A 21189-nucleotide genomic window follows, 5' to 3' on the forward strand; every position below is an offset into this window, starting at 1 on the left:
TTTCATTTCTAACTTTATTGATTTGAATCCTCTCCTTTTTTTTTCTTGATGAGTCTGCCTAAAGATTTATCAATTTTGTTTATCTTCTTAAAGAACCAACATTGATCTTTGCTATTATTTCCTTCATTTCTATTTCATTTATTTCTGCTCTGATCTTTATTTTTTTCCTTCAACTAACTTTGAGGGTCTTTTTGTTCTTCTTTCTCTAGTTGCTTTAGGTGTAAGGTTAAATTGTTTCTTTGAGATTTTTCTGGTTTCCTGAGGTGAAATTGAATTGTTATAAACTTCCCTGTTAGAACTGCTTTTACTGCATCCAATAGGTTTTGGGTCATCGTGTTTTTGTTGGCATTTGTTTCTATGTATTTTTGATTTCCTCTTTGATTTCTTCAGTGATCTCTTGGTTATTTAGTAGCATATTGTTTAGCTTCCATATGTTTGTGTTTTTTTACAGTTTTTTTCCTGTAATTGATTTCTAACCTCATAGCATTGTGGTTGGAAAAGATGCTTGATACAATTTCAATTATTTTAAATTTTCTGACGCTTGATTTGTGACCCAAGATGTGATCTGTCCTGGAGAATGTTCCGTGTGCACTTGAAAAGAAAGTGTATTCTGCCAATTTCAGGTGGAATGTCCTATAAATATCAATTAAATCTGCCTGCTCTATTGTGTCATTTAAAGCTGGTGTGTCCTTACTTATTTTCTGTTGGGATGATCTGTCCACTGGTGTAAGTGGGGTGTTAAAGTCCCCCACTATTATTGTGTTACTGTTGATTTCCCCTTTTATGGCTGTTAGCATTTGCCTTATGTATTGAGGTGCTCCTATGTTGGGTGCATAAATATTTGCAATTGTTATATCTTCTTGGATTGATCCCGTCCTTCCTTATTTATTGTAACAGTCTTTATTTTAAAGTCTATTTTATTTGATATGAGTATTGCTTCTCCAGCTTTCTTCTGATTTCCATTTGCATGGAATATCTTTTTCCATCCCTTCACTTTCAGTTCATATGTGTCCCTAGGTCTGAAGTGGGTCTCTTGTAGACAGCATATATGGGTCTTGTTTTTGTATCCATTCAGCCAGTCTGTGTCTTTTGGTTGGAGCATTTAATCCATTTACATTCAAGGTTATTATTGATATGTATTTCCTATTACCAATTTATTAATTGTTTTGGGTTTGTTTTTGTGGGTCTCTTTCTTCTTTTGTGTTTCCCTCCTAGAGAAGCTCCTTTAGCATTTGCTATAAAGCTGGTTTGGTGGTGTTGAATTCTCTTAGCTTTTGCATATCTGTAAAGCTTTTGATTTCTCCATCAAATCTGAATGAGATCCTTGCTGGGTAGAGTAACTTCGTTGTAGGTTTTTCCCTTTCATCACTTTAAATATATCCTGCCACTCCCTTCTGGCCTGCAGAGTTTCTGCTGAAAAATCAGATGATAACCTTATGAGGATTCCCTTGTATGTTATTTGTTGCTTTCCCTTGCTGCTTTCAATAATTTTTCTTTGAATTTAATTTTTGTTACTTTGATTAATATGTGTCTTGGTGTGTTTCACCTAGGGTTTATCCTGTGTGGCACTCTCTGTGCTTCCTGGACTTGGGTGGCTATTTCCTTTCCCATGTTAGGGAAGTTTTGAACTATAATCTCTTCAAATATTTTCTCAGACCGTTTCTCTTTCCCTTCTTCTTCTGGGACACTTATAATTCGTATGTTGGTACATTTAATGTTGTCCCAGAGGTCTCTGAGACTGTCCTCATTTCTTTTCATTCTTTTTTCTTTATTCTGCTCCTCAGCAATTATTTCGACCATTCTATCTTCAGCTCACTTATTCATTCTCCTGCTTCAGTTATTCTGCTATTGATTCCTTCTAGTGTATTTTTTATTTCAGTTATTGTGTTCTCCATCACTGTTTGTTTGTTCTTTAGTTCTTCTAGGTCCTTGTTAAACATTTCTTGTATTTTCTCAATCCATGCCTCCATTCTACTTCTGAGATTTGGGGTCATCTTTACTATCATTATTCCGAATTATTTTTCAGGTAGGTTCCCTATTTCCTCTTCATTTATTTGGTCTTGTAAGTTTTTACCTTGCTCCTTCATCTGTAATATATTTTTTTGTCATCTCATTTTTTTTTTGATGGGTGGGGCTATTTTCCTGTCTTACTGGTTGTTTGGCCTGAGGCATCCAGTACTGGAGATTGCAGGCAGTTGGGTAGAGCTGGCTCTCGGTGCTAAGATAAGGACCTCCGGGAGACCTCACACCAATTAATATTACCTGGGGTCTGAACCCCTCCCCTCCCCCAGCTGCCTCTCCCAGAGTTGGTGCCGGTCCCATCCCAACTCCACTTTTCTTCCCTTCCTTCTTCCCCCCCACATCCTACCCGGTCATTCGGGGATTCCTCCCATCCCTTAAGGTGTCCGAGGTCACCTACCAGTGCCCTGTAGTTGCCTAATTGTGAGAAGACGTGAACTCTGTGTCTTCCTACTTTGCCATCTTGACTCTTCCACCCCACTAAGAATTTTAAAACATTTAAAATAATTTCATTAAATCCCTTTCCACATACATACTGCCTGTATTAATTTCATTGCATACATACATTTATGTTTTTCTCTACTTATACAATTCTTGCAGGAAAAAATTATGTCTTTCCCATCTTTGTATGTACAGTATAGAAAACTTATTTTTACTCATAGTACCTGTTCAACACACTCTTGTTTAATGAATAAATTGGAATTTTTTTTCTTTTCCCATTAATATTATTATTATTGCTTTACCCATGATCATAGTACATGTAAAACAGTTAAATAAGATGACCAATAACCTACTTTAAAAGTTGAACAAAGCATATTTATTCTGCTTTGTATACCTATGTAGAATTTTAAGAAATCTTAAATTTACCAGAAAGCCTCTTGAAGAATAAAATCTTCCTTTTTTAAAAAATTTTTCTAAAAACACAGAGAGAAATAGAAAGAAAGGAGTAGAGAGAAAAATGGTCAATTGTCATATCATTCCTTATCCCAAAATTTAGCTTGCTAAACATTTACGGTGCTTGAAGTAAGTAAACACCACTAGATTAAGGTCATGTCTTTGTCTTGGAAAAGTAAAGCAGTACAATCACTTTGAAAAACAATTTTCCCATTTCTTATAAAATTAAATGTATATTTACCATGCAACCCAGGAATTCCACTCCTAGATAAATATGAGAAGTGAAAACATATATCCATAGAAAGTCTTGTACATGGCTCATATACAGCAAATTTATTCACAACAGCTAAAAACTGAAAACTATCTAAAAATCATCAACAGGTGTTAAATTTAAAATTGAGATATATTCATACATTGCTAATTCCTAGCAATTAAAAGGAACAAAATATTGATGAACACAAAAATATGGATGACTTTTACAGAAAAGTTGTTTAAAAAAATAGACGTTGTGGGCTTCCCCGGTGACGCAGTGTTTAAGAATCCACCTGCCACTGTAGGGGACACGGGTTCAAGCCCTGGTCTGGGAAGATCCCACATGCCGCGGAGCAACTAAACCCGTGTGCCACAACTACTGAGCCTGCGTGCCTAGAGCCCGTGCTCCGCAAACAAGAGAAGCCACCGCAATGAGAAGCCCGCACACCTCAATGAAGAGTAGCCCTTGCTCACCTCAACTAGAGAAAGCCCACTCACAGCAACGAAGACCCAATGCAGCCAAATAAATTAATTTAATTTAATTTAAAAAAATAGGGGCTTCCCTGGTGGCACAGTGGTTGAGAATCTGCCTGCCAATGCAGGGCACACGGGTTCGAGCCCTGGTCTGGGAAGATCCCACATGCCGTGGAGCAACTGGGCCCGTGAGCCACAATTACTGAGCCTGCACGTCGGAGCCTGTGCTCCGCAGCAAGAGAGGCCGCGATAGTGAGAGGCCCGTGCACCGCGATGAAGAGTGGCCCCCGCTTGCCACAACTAGAGAAAGCCCTCGTACAGAAACAAAGACCCAACACAGCAATAAATAAAATAAATTAAAAAAAAAAAAATTCACCTATGCTGACTCCTGTCCCTTCCCTTCTTAAAAAAAAAAAAAAAAAAATAGAGGTTGTGCTTTTATGTCATACTGTAAATATTTTACAGTCATATGAGCCTCATCTTCTCAGCCTGATTCTCTAGAATGGTAACCATAAAACCAGTCCTCAGGGATCTCAGAAATAGTAGAGACAAAGTGAATAAAATGCCTGACATATAATTGGTACTATCCCTTCCGTAGAACAGGAAAATAGAGAAAGCTTGTGAAAGTTAAATGGAAATAGGTTTAAACTCAACATACATATTTCCCAAAGAAACCTCATTACACACATCTACATAAATGTGTTTAAAATAGATAATTATCAAAATACATATCAGAAAACAACAGTGTTTTAACTGCAAGATGTCATTTAGGCCAGGGTTCTAAATAATGGCTACCATGAAGGTTAGTTTTGGAAATAGAGTTGCTTTATCTGGCTTAATAGTTGTACTACAGGAAACCATGTCCAGAATACAATGCACAGTATAGAAAGATATTGGAAGTTATATGGTTTCTAGAACTTTATAGCACCATTTAGATGAGTACTTGTCAACCAGTTTCCAATTAAAATTATAAAATAGTTTATTATTTCATTTAGCTCATTAATTCCTTCATCAATTAAAATTTGCAAATAAGCAAAACATACACATCTCGGGAAAGAGATATTATTCTGCTAACTCCCACACATACACAAGAAGGCTAATCTTAAACAGCTGTCTTTTTCTTTAACTAAATTAACAATGCTTATTAGACTCTGGCTTCCAGATGCAGAACAATGTTTCACGTTAATATGCCTAGTTTCTGACCTCGAAATAATGCTAAGGAACTCAGCAGGAAATCTGGCCTCCAGATACTCTCATCTTGGGAGACAGAGACAAAGAAACACGATTCTCTGAATTACTTTATTGTGGAATTTTAAATGCTCATTAAAACATCATCAAGGGCATCTCTATTACAAATCTGTTACCTAAGTTTCAAACACGATGCCCCCAAACCAAGCTGGAAACCTAAGACTGTGGGTGGCATAATGATGAAATATAAAGCTGTCTTTTGAGGTGGTTACTAACTGTCCCCACAGAAAGAACAGAAAGAATAGAAAGAAGAGGAGGTGTGGTAAGGTTTAAGCACAGACATAGCAGGTCATTTTGACCTGGATGAATTTCAAATGTTCCTCCCATCAAACTAGACTGAGTAGAAGTATCCTCAGCCTTGGTAATCCCTGGGTCTCGGACCCTTGAGGAAATGATTCTAGAATTAACGGCTTTAAGACTATTCTAGGGCAATTTCCCCTTTGTATCTGGCACTCTAAGTGCCCCTCTGAGCCAAAAAAAAAGGGACTACCTGCAGCTGGATGCCTATGTCTGAGATTTTCTAGGGTGAAAGATGAGGAGGTCTCAACACCAGCCCTCTTAGAACCAAAGTCCATTGTCTTTGTCACCTCCTTCAGCCCAGCCCCCTCCTTCTCCGGCCTCCACAGCAATAGCTCTGCCATCTAATCCCAGAAACATGTATCCAGACAAAAGATCCTATTCTCACCAAGCTTTTTCCCCTGAGCTTGAGACAAAAGAAATATTCTAATTTCACTCTTTAAAAGAGAAAGGCATTCTCAGCACTACATAAAATACTTAATTTTCTACAAGAGTTTTCATAATAAAGTACAGAATAAAAGAAAGTTACAAGAGAAAGCTACAATTACAGCTTAAGTTCCACAAAGGCTTTATAAAGACCTATTTTTAGAGAAAACTCATGCAAATATATTTATAATCCATAAGTTCTATCTCATTTTTATACAATAGTTGCAACTACACGAAGAAATATTTTTGAATGATTTCAGAAAGGAAAAAAAAAGCCACCATTAAATCAAGCAATGGAGTTTAACAGAATTCCTCTATACAACAACTATGTAAATCAACAGTAGTTTCTTTGAAACAGAACTGAAAGCACACATAATGCATTTTAATGCAGAGTGTACAAAGACACTAAGATCTGTAATTCTACTAAATGTCAACGATACTGTAACCCACTTATTGTGGAGTCAGATATAATGAAATTCCATTTATAGTGAAGTAGAATGGAAGTTTAAAATTACATCAATGGAATGTAATGCATAAAATATAATTCCAGTAATGGTGAATGTCTTATTAGAAAGAAATCTTAGTGAAATGATGATTTCACTATAAGTCTCCAATATCTCTCAAAGGTGATATTCAAAATAACATTAGATTTTAACATCAATATTTTACTCAGTGAATTATAATAAATTCAGTTTATAATTCTCCAGTATATGAAACCATATACAAGTCTACCAAGAAAGACAGAAAATACATGTGTGTTAATATAAAACAATACAGTATACATATTCTAAGTTGTGTCTGGTCATATTTATGAACAGAATGTAAAAAATGAATTAAACACTTCAATTAAGTTATGGATGGAATAAGAATTATCTTAAACACACAGATAAAATGAATGGATGTTTCTCTCTGGAGAGCATGAGAAACCATCGTTTTTGACTGAATTAAAAAAACCTGTTATAGAGTATCTATAGAGTCAGTTTTCAAAAATCTTAACCCTACCCTCACTAAATATTGTTATAATGCTGCAATTTTCATATTAGCTTTCTCCTTTTAAAAATTGCTACTTTCCATACTAGAAAGAAGAATTTATATAGAACTGAAATGCACGTCTGGGATTTAGAAAATCTGGGATTCTATATCTCCATTCTTATTCTTATCAGGCTAAGTCGTTCATTTTAAGTATTGACCCCAATGTTACTCCAACTGTAGGAGTACACTGCTATATACAACAATACTCAAAAGCTTTGTGTAGAGGCACAGAAATGGTGGTGAAACAATAAAACATCCTAGATGCCAGATGCTACACAAATGTAAAGCATATGATAGCAGCATGGTGGAAAATGAGGCTGTAATTAAGGCTATCAGAAACGATTTGATTTTATCTCTCCATGGAAATCATGATAACTATGTTATGCAGTTACTTAAATTTAGAAACTTAGTTTATAGGATCTGCTCTATCTTAAAGTTATACTAGCTAATCGCTGTACAGAAATTTTTTAAGTGTTTAATATTAATTCCCAGTTGTAGCAGAACACCTAACTTGAAAGAAATTCGCTAGTATGCTAATAATTCTATAGTTGACTGCAGAATTTTTTTATTATTTGATTTATATTGTCTTTTCAGTCACTTTACTGTTTCTTCATCTATGAATAATACACACCAAGAGAATAAAAATTAGAGTGGCAAGCCACTTTTCTATTCCCTTTAAGTAATCTCAGCTGAAAATACTGCCCTGGCCTGGTGAGTTCACGTAGAATTCAATCACTAGTGCTTCAATTGGTATTATATAAAATGAAGAAAACACATCTAATTTCAACAGAAATTCCTACCCCTCCCACACTCTCAGCTCATAAACACATAAATGAAGCAAGACAACTAAGAAAAACTTCACGTACATAATATGATGAATATTTTTACACTATACGTAATGATATGTGGGACTAACGTTACAGAAGTGATCAGACACAGGTGGATTCATACCTGAGGACTTGGAGGAAACGAGCTTTTAACTCTGTTTTAAAAGTGCAAGAGAATGTAGGGTATTCAAAAGCAGGGTGTGTGAGGAAAAAGAAAGGTGTCTTGATGGTTCAAAGAGCCTAGTAACGGCAGAGAGGGTGAGAATTACCTATTTGCAAAAAATGGGTGAAAACAGATTAATTTGGAAAAAGTAAAAAAAGAATCCTTTCCAAGCTTGGAAAGTGGAAGAGTTAGGAAGGAAAGTGGTGGGGAGCTTTGAATATTAGTGTCTATGATATATCTAAAATGATAGCTGGTAAACATTTTAATCTTTTGTATTATAATTCTCATCCAAAAAGACCTCACATATAGAAAAGTTCTGACTAAGCAAAGAAATATGCACTCCTCATCCAAAGCTTAAAAATTGCTCAGCTCTCACTGGAATATCCTTAGGGAAAAAAAATATGCATCAAGAGCAAAATATTCTAAAATATTTCTAAAATATTTTATTTATCACCTAAGTGGCATTGATAGCAATACCTTCTATCCGTGCACACTGTGTTTCAGTATTTTTTGAAATGTATATCTTATAAAAATATTCATTTCGACTATGAAAGCATTAGGAAAAATAATACATGTACAACAATTTTTAAAGGCAACTCTTTTAGTCTGTCCAAAAAGAGTGGCTTCTTCATTCATTTTAGAATTTTTATTGTGTGCCTACTATATACCAGACTAGAGACAAGAGACAGAGCAGTAAACAAGACAAAAAGTCCTATTATTATGAAACTTAACATATTAATTTCTAACCATCACATAGCTGAAGATCTTGGAAGAGGAACTAGTTAATTATATGCCCTTCTAGCTTTCTGAAATAGTAGTAGCTCTTGAAGTTTGTATAAGATTGGATTGGTCGTTCAACTTATTACATAGCTGAAAATCATAAAACAAGACATTAATTATATACATGAACCAATTTTGACCTAATCTATGGAATTACGTTCAGAAGAGCCTGAATGCAGTCATTTGTTAATTCAAAAAAAAAAGGGGGGGAGGGACTTCCCTGGTGGCACAGTGGTTAAGAATCCACTTGCCATTGCAGGGAACACGGTCCGGGAAGACCCCACATGCCGCGGAGCAACTAAGCCCGAGCGCCACAACTACTGAGCCTGTGCTCTAGAGCCCGTGAGCTAGAACTACTGAGCCCACATGCCACAACTACTGAAGCCCGGGCGCCCAGAGTCCGTGCTCCACAACAAAGAGAAGCCACCGCAATGAGAAGCCCGCACACCGCGATGAAGAGTAGCCCCCGCTCGCCGCAACTAGAGAAAGCCCATGTGCAGCAACGAAGACCCAACGCAGCCAAAAATAAACAAATTAATTAATTAATTTTTAAAAAAAAGTATGGATCTCCTAGAATATGGAAAATGGTCTGAGAGGGCAATGTTTTGTCCAAAGGATCTAAAGTTAAAATTTCAGATCCTAGATGGATAGGAACTTTAGGTTAATGTTGCTTTCTTAGCACGTCTTAGGTAGCACATGTTAGGAAGCCTGTGGATAAAATCAGTTCTTGAAAGTTGAGTGAAAAATATTTTATACCAGCTTGAGGAAGATAATAAAGAGAAATAAAAAGTATTTTGAAGAATTTTTAAACATATCATTGTCTGTATACAAAGAGTATCTATAGCTATTTGCAAAACCAATAAAGATAGGATATGCATTTTAAATATTTCCTTTCCATACCAATTTACTTTTTCTGTGTTACTGGGAGATATGTCACAAAAAAAGAAAAAAAGAAATAGAAGGAAGATGCGCCACGGTTTTCAATACAGAAGAACTAAGTGTATTAAGAGCTACTAGGGGGAAAAAAAATCAAAGAAAGGGAGTGAAGAAAAACTTTATAAACCAACAATGCCTTTGACCAAACCTATCATTTATTATAATACAGAGTAGTAGTATTAATAATACTATTTGTATGGAACATTTTATTTAACTCTTATAACAACCCCATGAGATAGATTTGAACATTATGTTCTCATTTTTTTAGATGGAAATTGAGTTTCAGAATAGTTAAATGACTGAACTGTTGTTTAAGGTCACAGCTTTAGGAAGAGCTGGAAACAAAACCCGTATCCTGGAGTTCCAATTACAAATCCAGTGATTTTTCCAATTTACCACAGTGAAAAATTAAATAGTTGTACATTACATGTTAAGCATGATTGAAACTTTTTGAATAGGAAAAGGGCCTATGGGAAGTGTTTTGTCTGAATTCATTTTCAAAATCTGATATTCCCAAGTTTAAAAAGCAGGTTTCCCTAGAGATCTGTTGGGGTTACATGATTTCCTGAGGTAGTTTTTGGGGTTTTTTAGTAATTTACCATTAGACTTAACACATAGGTAGACACACTAAAAATTCTCCCTATTCAGGTTGATATTAAATAACGTGTTCCAAGACTATTTTTCACCTTAGTGAATAGAGAGAGTCCAAATAAAGAGGGTCTATCTTGAGAGCTTTTCTACAATCCAATTAGACTTTCCATTGAAGACCATCCTGAAATTAATTTCCATTGTGTGTCAAACATGCTGAATTGTCATCCCTACCCAAGCAGATGTTAATGAAGACAAGCTTCACAGGCTGAAAATAATAACTAATCTTTACGAAGCACTTATTATGTGCCATACATTTTTCTAACACATTACATATATTAAAAGCCTTTAAAAAGTAGTTTATCAATCCCTAATAAATTCATGTCCAGAATTGAGAAATTCCTTTAAAAAGTTTATTATATCATATTTGAAATATAAAAAGCCACAAAGTACTGCTAAAATTTCCATTCTGTTGCCTGTTTAAATCACTTCTCACATTCAGCTACTAACATAACTATTAGCTAATTATAGGCCCTTGTGTTTCTTCCTATCTCTATTACTGACTTGTTGTGTGACCTTGATAGAATTCTTCAGTCACTCTGCAGTGACATAAATAGTTTACCATCTATAATCTCTTAGGGTCTACTCAATGAAGCTTTTAGAATATTTTGCTCTTCTTAAGCTAAAGGGGTGTCATCTGCACTGCAAATATCATTTTGAGCTTTGTGATCAAATAATAAGAAGAAACTAGCTAATATTTACTGATTAACTGCCAAGTATTTTCACAAATATTATCTAGCTTAATTCTATTTTACTAATAGGAAATTTAAACTCCGTCGACTCAGGTTTTTGGTCTCAGTAAGAAAATACTTTTCATCTCCCAAGTTTATACTTCTTCTGCTATTCAAAGTTATCTTCAAAGCAGAGGAATGTATATGGAAATTGAAGACATAAAGAAATATATGTTATGAAGAACAGACCTGTGGTTGCCAACGGGGAGAGGGGAGAGGGGTGAGGGAGAGATGGAGTGGGAGTTAGAAGATGCAAACTAGTATATATAGAATGGATGAATAACAAGGTTCTATTGTGTAGCACAGGGAGCTATATTCAATAGCTGGTGATAAACCATAATGGAAAAGAATATAAAAAGAATGTATATATGTATAACTGAAGCACTTTGCTGTACAGCAGAAATTAACACAACACTGTAAATCAACTATACTTTAACTAAAAAAAAGAAGTATATGTTAATAAGAGTATTTTTGTAAGCTAAGCTATGAAGTTCAGAATAGCAAAATACTACAACACAAATTCTAATTAAAATTGAATTCATACATTTGGGTTTTCAAGTATAAGAGCAAATACCTTCATAAACAACCTCAGCTGAGTTTGGGATACCACAGTATGGAGGAAAAAAGTGCTGCTTTAAGCCAGAAGACACCATGACAATTTTTAGACTTAATTCATTTTTCTTGAGGCATTTTGAAAATTCACATTGATTGAGTCCCTAATAGATGTTCTATATTTTATATACTCCTCATAACAAACCAATGAGATGAAGCAGCTACCTGAAATGACAATTGCACGACTTTGTGTTCTCCTTCATACTTTCAGCCTTATTCAGTAATTGAAAAAGGTATAGCAGGCAATAAGCCAGAAAATTGGGGTAGCTATACAGGCTTGTGGAAAAATATATCTGATGTGGCAAGCTCGACTAACCTTATTTCCTCTTTAGAATAGGACCTTATATGTTACAGGCAACTTAAAAAGAATTACCCTTAGAGTTTTAACAGTACAGCTACCAGACTGCAAAATATAATGATCCCATTTACAGTTTATTCTGTGGTCCACAATCATTTATCAAGGCAACTAGACTTTTCTGCAAATTCAGAATTCTGGAAATTTTTAGAGTCCCTTATTCTATACTTTTGTTTATAAAACTTAAAATCTAATGATTTAAAAAAACAAATCACACTGGAATATACTAAATATATTAATTAAGTACTGTGAGAGTGTTAAACTATAAATGGTACATATATACACATACACATCCTCTCAAAATCTAGGAGGTTTGCAAAATTTTCTCTCTTAACTGAGAGGTTCAACTTCAAATAGAACTCTTTAAATCTTTTTATGAAGATGCCAGTGTTCTACACTTTTTCAGAAGGAATTTTGAGATTCACTCTGCTCTGATTCTTAGGTGTAACTATTTGATTCTTGCTCTTTTCATTCACAGACATACACAGTGACTATGTTTTAAAGAATCTTTTGTATAATAAATATCATTATGTTTCTAGCCTGCTGAAGTAATTTCTGTAAGGTAACTCCAGAAAAGCCAATAATCAATTAATACTTTCTCACAGTCTAGTGCCCAATAATCCAAATCCTAAGAATTTAAAGACTAAAATTTGATGAATACTTTTAAATTTATGCATAGTTTTCAGTAATGTGTGTGTTTCTGCATAGTTTTAAGTAGTGTGTATGTGTGTTTAAATGAAAATGAGTTTTGAAGACTACACATTTTATTTTTCTTGTTCTTACGTAATACCTAGTGAATCTCCAGTTTCAGATTAGACTACTAACACAACTTAGAAATGAAAATACGATTTTTGAGGTATTTTATAAAAGATAAGAAAGGATCTAAAACTCCAAAAGAGATGACAACTTAGGATCCATAAAATCAGGAGCAGGAACATATTCTAATTTCTAATTCTAAAACTAACATTGGAACTTGTGTTTGTCCTTGACAAATTTCTCCTTCTATAAAATGAGGATAATTATATTAACCTACTAAAAATTTTTGCTATGTAAATGAATGTGTTAACACTCACAATGCACTAGATACTATTCAACCAATCTAAAGCACCTGGCACTCAAGATGCAGTTAAACAAAGAGCCTCGGGAAATGGCACAGCCCAGTGGTCAGTTGAGAGGACCGTACAAGGAGAGACATAGTTAACACTGCCCAAGGTGCCTTTCCCAAGTGCCAGGCATGAAATAGTTGCTCAGGTGTTCATCATTCAGAATTTGCACAGATGAACTTGCTATTTGTATTAGATTAGTCCTGTTAACAGAAAGCGAGTGTTATGAGTAATAAACCACTAATAGACTACCCTCTATGATCTTTTTCTAAATGTCATGTGCCAAATAGGATAAAGCTCCCATATTAAAATCCACATTCAAGATGACTGGAAAAACACTATTTTTCATTCATATTATACAACTTTGGCAGGCAACCCCCTAGCTTTAACTCACCATGTAAGTTTAGATTATGTCTCAAAACTATCTTTAGATAGTAATTATCAGTGGCTTTTTTTTTTTTTTTAAGATTTCTTTATTGATTGATTGATTGCTATGTTGGGTCTTCGTTTTTGTGCTATGGCTTTCTCCAGTTGTGGCAAGTGGGGGCCACTCTTCATCGCGGTGCGCGGGCCTCTCACTATTGTGGCCTCTCTTGTTGCGGAGCACAGGCTCCAGACGCGCAGGCTCAGTAGTTGTGGCTCACGGGCCTAGTTGCTCCGCGGCATGTGGGATCTTCCCAGACCAGGGCTCGAACCCGTGTCTCCTGCATTAGCAGGCAGATTCTCAACCACTGCGCCACCAGGGAAGCCCATCAGTGGCTTTTAATAAGAAGAAAGATTTAAGCAAAGTTTTGCCTTTCATATTTTCTAAAAAGTTATATTTGTTAGAATCATCTCTTCGAAAACCATATTGTAATCACAATCAGGGTACTACAGGAGAAAAGAAGGAAGGGAGAGAAGAAAGGAATGAGTGAGGAAAGGACAGAGAGAAGGAGAGAGATTAGAGAGAGAGAAAGAGAGGAAGGAGGGAGGAGGGAAGGAAGGGAGGAAGGGAGGGAGAAAAGCTATACAATTTTCTTCACTTAAGTTTGTTCTAAATGACAGAACTTAGGCCAAAATTGTGTTACTTTATTCCAAAGGTTACTACAAGACTTACAGAGACCCTTAAAGAAGTTATAAAAATCGAAACAGAGCATAGAATAAGTTTCTGATTGTAAAAATAGGTGACATTTCAAAGTCCATTTCATAAAAGAAGTCATCAGATCAATACATCATTGTGTCATTTTTAACAATAGTATCTAAACTTTAGCTCTGATACTGAAATGAATAATAAAAAAGAGAACTCCAAGGTACACACATATCCACGTGGGACTGTGGATAATTTTTGTTTTAACGTGCACATTAGTTAAAAATACTCTAAGAAACCTATGAAATATTTCTAAGAACACTGGGACAAAATAAAAGGATATGTAGAAATTCCTTGCACTTGAGTAGTTTTGAGGTATTGATATTCTTTTAATCATGGAATGGAAGTGAGATGCCAACAGCAAAAAAAAAGAAAAAGAAAAAGAAATTTTACAAAGACACATCTGAGCTTCCCAATGGTAAGATTGCTGAGATGGAATACTCTGAAATGGAGTCACTTAAATATGCTCTATGAATAAAAGGTTTGGAGCAGGAGATGAATTTAAAATAATCCTACATTTGTACTACTGGTCTAGTCCAACGGATTAGAGTCTGCTTGAGATGAAAAATATTAATTATTATTTCATTCGTTCATTTAATTCTACTCAAAACTCTTCAATACCACCCATCTGACTTAGATTAAAAGGCAAAATCTTTACAATGATCTAACCTCCCATTACTTCTCTGTCCTTTCTAATTGTGCCTTAGACCTTTGTAAGCCTGTTCCCTGTGCCCAGAGTACCCTTCAAGCTGATATGTGTACGAATCACTCCCACATCAGTTTCAAGTGTTTGCTCAAGTGTGACCTTCTCAATGAGGTCAACCTTTATCACTATTTAAAAATAGCAACCATCCTTCACTCCTAGAACTCCTGACTCCTCTTACCCTGCTGTATTTGTCCAGAATCCATCACCCTCTACATTCTACACAATATAGATTCATATATATATATATATATATTCATATTTCTGTCTCCTCAACTAGAATATAAACTCCATAAGAGCAGGGATACGTGTGTGTTTTTGTTTTGTTTTGTTTTGTTTTTGGCTTTTACTCACTGAACATATTCATTCATTAACCAATGAATGAATACACATAGGCCCAACCCCACCAATTTCCTGCTCAAATTCTGACCTTTGAACTCAGTCTTACCAATGGGTACAGCCCAGAATCTGTCTTCTTTCTGTCTGCCTGGTATACACTAAGCCTGGCATGAGTCTTGAGAACCATGTGCCAATCTGATGCCATCTTTCTCTAACCTCTACCTTGTTTTCTCATTCACTGCAACTAGGCTTCTGCCTTATTTCCCGCTTAGCTACCCAGTTCAAAGTTGTGACTCTACACAAATCCTAAACCCCAATCTTCTAGATTAGAAACTAAACAATTTGGCCATTAACAACATTTTCTTCCTGATCTTTTCCACTGGGTCTCCAGGTGCTAAATAAGGACCTACTGCAAACTAGACAGATGACCTGGAGTCACCTTTTTTTTTTTTTTAAATTATCCTCTTGGAAACTCTTCCAGACATGTTCCACCTACATGACAGAATCCTACTGGATAGCTAATGCTGACTGGACTCAAGAGTGCAATTGATACATCCTTTGGACTCTACAACTTAGACAGCTAGCCACCCCACAAATCTTGTTATGCATAGACTAGGTTGAAGTTAGTTTTCCCTTTTCTGGACCCCTCTAGACCTCTATTCCTCCTCTTCCATTGTTGCCCACAATTGTAGTTCCATAATTCTAAAGCAGATTGTGAAAGAAGATATGAGACCTCATATAAAGTTTAAGTGAATTTCTTTTTATATTTCACTGCTAAATATATTTGGATTAAAAGAAAGAACAATGATTCAGTCTCAGAGGTCCACATTGAAAAGTCTAGCACATTAGTCACTGTCAATGAATCAGCAGTATTTATTAAATGTATGAATAGAAAAATAGTGGCAATGATCTGCTTTAGATAAATGGGAATGGAGAAAATACTGGGATGTGAAATCTACCAAAAAGTAAACTTTTTTGAGTAGTAGCTATTACAATATAATTGTAAGGTGTCAAAATTCCAAATACTACTTCAGAAATTCTTCTTATTTAAATAAATCCATCCCATAAAAAAACAAATTCATGTTTTTCTTACAGCAGTCATATCTGGGTAGAACTCTTGGGATACCTATTTGAGCTGTTAAATAATTATATCTGAAGAAGGTGAAGAGTGTAGTTATTATAGTGAGGTGACAGTTATCCCATCTCTCAGGAGCTACAGTAACTGAAGTGTACTAAGAAAGAATCGGTAGAGCAGGCACAGTTCTTTCATAATCCCTAGCAACTCTTGATACAGATTCAGTTCATCACTCTGCATGGAATCTTAGAAGAAAAATATTTTAGGAATAAGATATATCAGCAATTTGCATACATTGATATATCAGATTTTTGAAATATTATAATGTATGTCATTTAAAAAAATTCTAACACATCCATAATATAATAGTCGATGTTGAATATGTTCTTATTCTTAGCCATACATTTATCTATTATTAATCATTTTTACCAAACTAGTAGGCCAGTATGTAGTGAACAAGCCAACAAGTTACATGTGTAGCAAAAGAAAATATCAACAACAACAACAAAAAATCAATTCCAGCTTTACTGCCACAATAAATCCCCTGAAAAGTTCTCTGGTAATTTATAAAGTGTTCTCACATTTTATAGCACGGGATGTTTTAGAACTGTGCAATTTATGGTGATATGGAAGTTCCATATTAAATTTTTAAGTATTCTTGCCAAACATGAGTGAGGATCGTCTCAAACATGTTTTTATTTTAAATCCCAGAAGACATTTAAAAACACATTTATATTCATTTAATACTTTCTTGACATTTTTTAAGAATTCAGAAGTTCAAATACAAGTATGCATTCTGAAAACAATAGAATGTAATACTAGAATCTTGGACTTGAAAAAGGACTGGAGACTTGACGAGTCTTAACTTCCTCTCTGTAGAGGCATTCAGTCCTAAATCATCTCTGACAAGCTGCACATCTGATCACTGCATGGACATTTCCAGAAGCTGGGTGCTCCAGCACAACCCAGTTATTTCTGAACAGCTCAGAATAGGGAAGGGAGAGGAGAGGGAAGAGGTTTCCTCCCATTTTATTTAACTCAAACATTCCTCTTTGTCACACTCTTCTATGGATCCAAGTTCAGGCTTTAGAAAGAATATTTTAGTCTCTCTTCCAAATAACAACCCTTCTAAAAATTCGAAGATATATCTTATGATTTCCTAAGTCTTTCTTTCTCCAAATTAACAGTCTTTACTTGGGCTAATTCTCCTCTGAAAATCTTTTCAGACTTCTAACCATTCTACTCTCCCTTCTCTGAATTTACATCCATTTGTCAATGAAGCACCCAAATGTATATTAAACAAACAAACCTACCTGCTTCTGAGTTTTTTATAAAAGTGAGTTAATTTTTCTGTCACCATATCACACTATATGTTCATATTGAACTTGTTGCAGTTCAGACTGCCTTTCTCATCCTGTCTTTGTACTCATTCCTGTACATATACAGGAGAAAACAAATTTCCAGAAGAGAGCAAAATGAAATTAACATCTGGAGACAAATAATAAAACCAACTTCATGTAGGTTCTATTCATGGACCAGGCTATAGAGACATTTATAGATTCCTGAATCTGATATTCACCAGCTTAGCTACCTGAATCAATTCTGGACCACCTGCAGTTGTCATATGCTTGAATTTTATTTTCCATCAAGCCATTACCAAGACAAATGAACATAAGGAAACCTCTATCACAGCCCTACAAACTTCTTTCTGAATTGACCGTGATCCACCATGCAATAGTCTTTGAAAACTGTTTTCAATCAGTGGCAATTTACCTACTATTATATTTCCATTTCCACATATTATTTACACAGATGTGAGGAAAAGATATTTTCTGCTGCCTTGCTGAAATACAGAACTACTTTGACTACATCGTTTTCCTATTTTGTCAATCTTCCATTTAGTTAAGGAATTTCCTTGGAATATCTTTCTTGCTGAGTCAATGTTATTCATACTACAATTCAGTGTGTTCTAGAAACTACACAAGATTTCAAATAAAATAATTTTTTAAAACTCTGATTAAGTTTCTAACTTAGTTACAACATCTGAAAAACTTTGCTTCGTGTCAACATTCTTAGTAAACTGGCACCATACTATAAGGGAAAACAGAACTCATTCTAAACAATTAATTCTTGGTCAGGAAGGTCAGTGCTAGTATAACTGAAAAGAGAAAATTGATGACAGCCAAGAAAACACCTCTTCAATCAAACTCATATTCAATGATCTTCGCTGAGAGCTTGCTTTAACAGAACGGCATTGAAAAGGAAACATGGCCTCAAAAATCAAATGGAAAGAAACTTTGGTACTATAAAAAGGGAACTTTAGCATAAAGTTCCTTATAAAGTTCCCTGTAGCATAAAGCAATACTAGAAGTGCTCTTAGTTGTTAAAAATTAAGTTATTATCATTTGCATGAACTTAAGAGACAGCTACTCCAAGCCCCAGGTTTTAAATTTGTCCAACAATAATAAATAATGGCTGGAGGTGAAATAATCTCACATATATAAGGCATTTTAAAATTATAAAGCACTATACAAATTTAAGGCATTATGAAATATATTTTATGTAGACTTTTAATATTAACAGGTTTTAACCATTTATCCAGTCTCTAAACATATTGCAAGTAATCTATAAAATACACAATAATTGATGTTAGAATGCAGAATATAGCAGTGTATAGTAGACTCTGTACTATAGTTATTTTGCATAGAATTCCTTATTATGTATAATGTTCAAGTTCTCTCTCAACAGAATGGCAGTATAAATTCTCCCTTCTGAATTCACTTCATCTTGTGCCTGGACCATAGAAATCGGAGTTAATTTTACCTCAAATAAACCTGGGGAAGGGGGATGGGAAGGGAGAGAGAATAAGAGAAAAGGCGGATGGGGAGCACACTATGGAAAATTGTCAGGAACCCACTTGATGCCTACTCTGCATGCTTTGATCTTCTGCCCACTCCAAGTGAACAGAGGATTGGTGATCTTGGTCTCTTCACTCCCAGCTGCCTAACAGTATTAAAGTATTATGTACTGTTAAAACATCACATAATTAAGTAAGGTTAATATTTAAAAGTAGTATTTTTAAAAACCAGCTGCCAAAGATATTCTCAAACTCACTCTCATAAATTCTATTAATTAAGCCACATTGACCCCATTTTACTTCTCAAAGAAGGAAAAGCAAAAATAGAAGGAAAAAAGTTTATAGTGAACTTAAGATCACTTTCATTCTAGGAATTTTAATCAAGAGGTTATTATTATAGCAAGGAGCTTAGAGTGCTTTTTTCTACTCCTTTTAAAATAAAATAGTAATGTTAGACATGCTAGATTACAAGCAGAAAACCTATCAGAACTGTTAGACATAGCTTTATTCCAGTTAACTAAAAGAGGGATAAGTATATTTCAAAATTTTGGCAGATTCAGCCTCATCAAAACTGTCAAAAGCACTAATCTCCAGATTTTGTACTCTTAGGGTAAATATTTTGATATTTGAAACCAAACCTTAAATATTTCTTAATTTTTTAAATTTGATACATGTTTTCTAACTTACAGAAAAGATTTCTGAAACTTTGTATTATAAATTATTTTTTTAAACGCTGCACATGTGCTTCTTTTAAAATTCATGATCATAAAGTAACTCTTCAAAGTGTCCCAAGAGTTTCAGAAATGATATGCATATTAACATTAAGGCGCTCTGAGGAGTATAATTTGAGTTACATTAAGTGCAGCTGTTTTCCGAAGTCCCAGTGAAGGGTATATCTGGTCACAGTGGTCTTAATTAAAATACAAATGACATAGAGGTCTCATCTGTATTTAAGCAAGCGGAGACATTTCACTATAATAAAACAGGATACCTAAAATAGGATGTGGGTAAAGAAAAGGTGAGGCTGGAAGCAACAATGCCATGAAAGAAAAACTCCACATGCTTAACGCCTTTACAAACCCCGTTCAGAGTTGGAAACAAAGTCCTTAAAAGATGTATCAGCTGCCCTCGCTTAAGTTCCAAGACGAACCACAGATTGGGAAAGCTCTCTATGTAGGCATGGAATCTAATTGGGAGAAACTTTTTAAAAACATTTAATTGGTTAAAAGTTTGCCTCTTGGAGAGATTTCGAAAATCAATTTGCAGGATGTATAGTGATAGCAAGTCCGCTTAGAAACGAATGAAAGATGAAAAGCGCTTCGTGTTCTTTTGGGGGAGGTAGGCAGTTCCCCCTACACGGTGAACTCAGGGAGTTGAAAGTGAACTTGCATCAAGCTTAGCCGCTCTTGCCCCAAAGCGCACTCCTCAAGGGCAAAGCAAGAAAGCGGTCCCTCGCCTGCAACTGTGAGAAGAAGGGACCCGTGAGGGGCCGGGGGCCCCGGCAAAGGGTGTCATGTGGAGCCCGTGCCTCGACTGTACCTCTTTGCTGATGCGCCGGTGGCTGCCGCCGCTGCTGCTGCTGCCGCTGCTGCTGCTGCCGCTGCTGCTGGCGCTGCGCCTGGCCGCCCCCGAGGCCTCCGCTGAGCAGCAGGGCCAGGAGGACCCCGGCGGCTCCAGGCATTGCGGCGGCCCCGAGCAGACCCACTTCTCAGGAGCCGCAGTCGCTGCCGCCCGCCCCCCTGGCCAGAGCTTGTGAGCCGAATGAGCCGCAGCTGCTGGGTAGGGGAAGGAGACAGCCCCCGCCGGCCTCGGCTCTGCCGGCGCCGGAGGGTGGGGGGAGAAAGAGGACACTCCCCCTCCCTCCCCCTTCCCGGGCCCTCGCCCCACGGACGTCCCGGCCCAGGCCCTTAAAGGGTCCTCCGTGAAAAAGGCCTTTCCTACGGCGGTCCTTCCCTCTGCGAAGGGATTGGCTTGATCTGTTAGCTGAACTTCCTTTAAGTTAAAGAAAGTAATTGATAGGAGAGCAGTTTGTGATCTTCAAAATCCCTCCACATGGAAGGCATTACTTGTGGGAAATCTGCACAGCTGGGGTCTTTACCGAAGCTGAGTAGATGTACCTCCTGAGAAAGGCCTGGCAAAGCTGTGTGCGAGCACTGTGGATCCAGGTGATCCACGTTGGTGGTAGGACTACCCAAAGGCCCCGTTGACTGCGAAGTTACCAGGAGGCAGAAGGTGGTCCCCGGGATGCTGCAATCAGGCCAGGAGACTTACTGCTTGGTAGACTGCTGGCAA

The 21189-nt window shown here is 36.2% G+C and overlaps 1 protein-coding gene across 1 annotated transcript in view; it reads right to left on the reverse strand.

Annotated features, from left to right (window-relative positions):
• Positions 1 to 20743, reverse strand: part of LAMA2 (laminin subunit alpha 2) — a 646015-nt gene extending 625272 nt beyond the window's left edge. The window contains exon 1 of the mRNA XM_007190832.3: positions 20437 to 20743. Within this exon, the coding sequence (XP_007190894.2) occupies positions 20437 to 20578 (142 nt within the window). The 5' untranslated portion in view covers positions 20579 to 20743. The remainder of the gene's footprint in view (positions 1 to 20436) is intronic.
• Between the last annotated feature and the right edge of the window lie 446 nt (positions 20744 to 21189).

The sequence above is a fragment of the Balaenoptera acutorostrata genome, chromosome 14, assembly GCF_949987535.1.
Source record: "Balaenoptera acutorostrata chromosome 14, mBalAcu1.1, whole genome shotgun sequence".
In the NCBI taxonomy this organism is placed as follows: domain Eukaryota; kingdom Metazoa; phylum Chordata; class Mammalia; order Artiodactyla; family Balaenopteridae; genus Balaenoptera; species Balaenoptera acutorostrata.